Raw genomic sequence first — 2,269 nt, 5'->3', positions numbered from 1 at the left:
GTGTGTGTGTGTGTGTGTGTGTGTGTGTGTGTGTGTGTGTGTGTGTGTGTGTGTGTGTGTGTGTGTAAGAGTGTCCTGAGAGCAGGGAGCCCAGTGTGTCGGATTCCTCTCGCCGAGGTTCAGTCAGCAGTCTGGAGCGAGAGAGTCCGGAGCCAGGGGAGGCCAGTGAGGACGAGCCGCTGCACTACCAGCACTACTACCCCTACAGCTACACCCACAGGGTAAATATACGCCCCTGCTTCCCCACAGCTACACCCATGCTACCGTTGACTTACAGAATCAATATCAATCAATTTCACATACAGCCAAATTTTAGCTTTGCCTCCCGATCTTCAAATAGCTCCCAGCTTTCAGACACAGTCTCATGCTGAATAAATAGGAGTTTGTTTTCTTCTTTTAATGATATTAAACAGCTGTGGCATCACACAGCAGCAGGAAGCAGTTAACGCAGGTGTTACGGCAGCAGGGACTCCATCAGTTACTTTCCTGACGTTTCACTGTGGTCTCACAAAACCAGCTTGAACGGGTTTCAGTACAACAGCTGATGTGCTGTGCTTACACACAGCAATTATTCTTCAGTGCGCTAATATTTGCAGTAATGGTGTGACATTGCATTCAGTGAACTCATCTAATTGCCTAAGTAAATGAAAATAAGACAGCAGATGGTAAGCCTAATAAAAAGTAATTACAGTAATACATTTGCTCAGTGGTTCTCCAACTTTTTTATTTTTTTTATTCCTTTTTCTTCTGCCTGTAGTCTGCTGGGGAATGTTCCCTTGTCACAAATTCCAAATTAAACCCTTTCCCATGGCACAACAGTACTGGATAAACATATATTACTCACTCAATATACCACCACTCCTACTGTTGCCACTACTGCAGAGCAAATATGGAGTATATGGAGCATAGTTTCAGTACAGACAGTTCACAAAATAAAGCTCAGCCATAATCCTGGCAGATGGAACAATGTCCTACAGACCTGTTGACATTCATTGATTTATAGTGACTTGTTTAGAAAGTCTCAATCCAATCTGCAAGCCTCTTTGCAACAGACCTCCAGATACTCCATTCATGCTCTTCCTAACTTAATCATTTATGGAGCTGTTGTTATGGCTGCCCTCTCTATTCTGTGCTGAGGTCTTGCTGCTCCCCTCAGAGATATACCACCACTATAAATGTCTGCCACTGGTAGCGTCTTTTGACAATAGCGGTCCTGACAATTAATATATAGGCTCCTCCATGGAATACGTATCACTATTACTCACCCATTCTACTACACAGGATAAATACACCCTCACAGGGTAAACACACAGTATGTTTTTCCCTTTCAGTTACTTTATAGGATGAATTTAGCTACCCATAGTGTAATTTTACATGCCTGCTACCATCACTGCTAGTACAGATGTTTTACTACTACCCAAACAAGTTAAAGCCTTTTAATACTCAATCACTATCCCAAAGAATGCATAAGTATCCCTATTACACACTAAGCTAGTCAAACAAGATGATGTACCTCCCACAGGGTAACCTCAACAACCTCTGGGGTGCCCAGCTCTGCAATAGCAGCTAATGCAATGCTGCCCTCTTGTGGAGAATTGACTAACTCTGACTCAGGTGCGTTAACAAAACTGTCAAAACTCTCAGAATTGTTTTTCAGTGTTTCACTAGTTATTATGGAGATTATTTTAATAATCAGTCAAACATTTCTTTTGCCAAAGAGAAAGTAAGAAGTAAAAAATAATGTCCGCCACGATTTCCATATATCCAGTTAGAGTTTGAAAAAACAAACAGTCCATCTGTCCCAGTCCATCCCTTCACCTGTCTTCCTAAATCTCTCAGTCATATAGACTTACCAGCAGTAAATCTGTGACTCACCCACACTGCAGAGAGACCATCTGTATAATTCCTGGTGGAAGATGTGTTTACCAGTCGCCTCGCAGGTCTTTTGATTCAGGATCTCACCGGAGTGGAGCAGATCGGCCGAGCGGAGGAGCGATGCTTTCAGTGTTTCTGTTTCTTTACAGGGAAACATAATGACATAGAATTAGCCTGCAGGCTTCCTATACCTGCCTGACAGAGCGAAGCTGCCTCATTAATCTGAGAGGAGGCAGAGAACAGACCGGCCCTTAATCTGTCGCATTGTTCCTCTGACAGGAAGAAGCCGAGTGTACATGAATAAAAGAGTGTTTTAGCAGGCTAATTACCATTTACCTCTTTGTGTGTGTGTGTGTGTGTGTGTGTGTGTGTGTGTGTGTGTGTGTGTGTGTGT

General features: G+C 43.1%; 1 protein-coding gene across 2 annotated transcripts in view; it reads left to right on the top strand.

Moving 5' to 3' along the window:
* The window catches only part of LOC102295444 (RNA-binding Raly-like protein), a 92,217-nt gene that overhangs the window by 87,575 nt on the left and 2,373 nt on the right, over positions 1-2,269 (top strand). For both annotated transcript variants that reach the window (XM_042213843.1, XM_005946724.2), the window contains exon 6: positions 70-221. In XM_042213843.1, the coding sequence (XP_042069777.1) occupies positions 70-221 (152 nt within the window). The remainder of the gene's footprint in view (positions 1-69; positions 222-2,269) is intronic.

Source organism: Haplochromis burtoni, unplaced genomic scaffold, assembly GCF_018398535.1.
Source record: "Haplochromis burtoni strain Fernald_Lab_line unplaced genomic scaffold, NCSU_Asbu1 Contig_487, whole genome shotgun sequence".
NCBI classification, from domain to species: domain Eukaryota; kingdom Metazoa; phylum Chordata; class Actinopteri; order Cichliformes; family Cichlidae; genus Haplochromis; species Haplochromis burtoni.
Note: the sequence above shows the minus strand (reverse complement) of the source record. Positions and strands in the feature narration are given on the sequence as shown.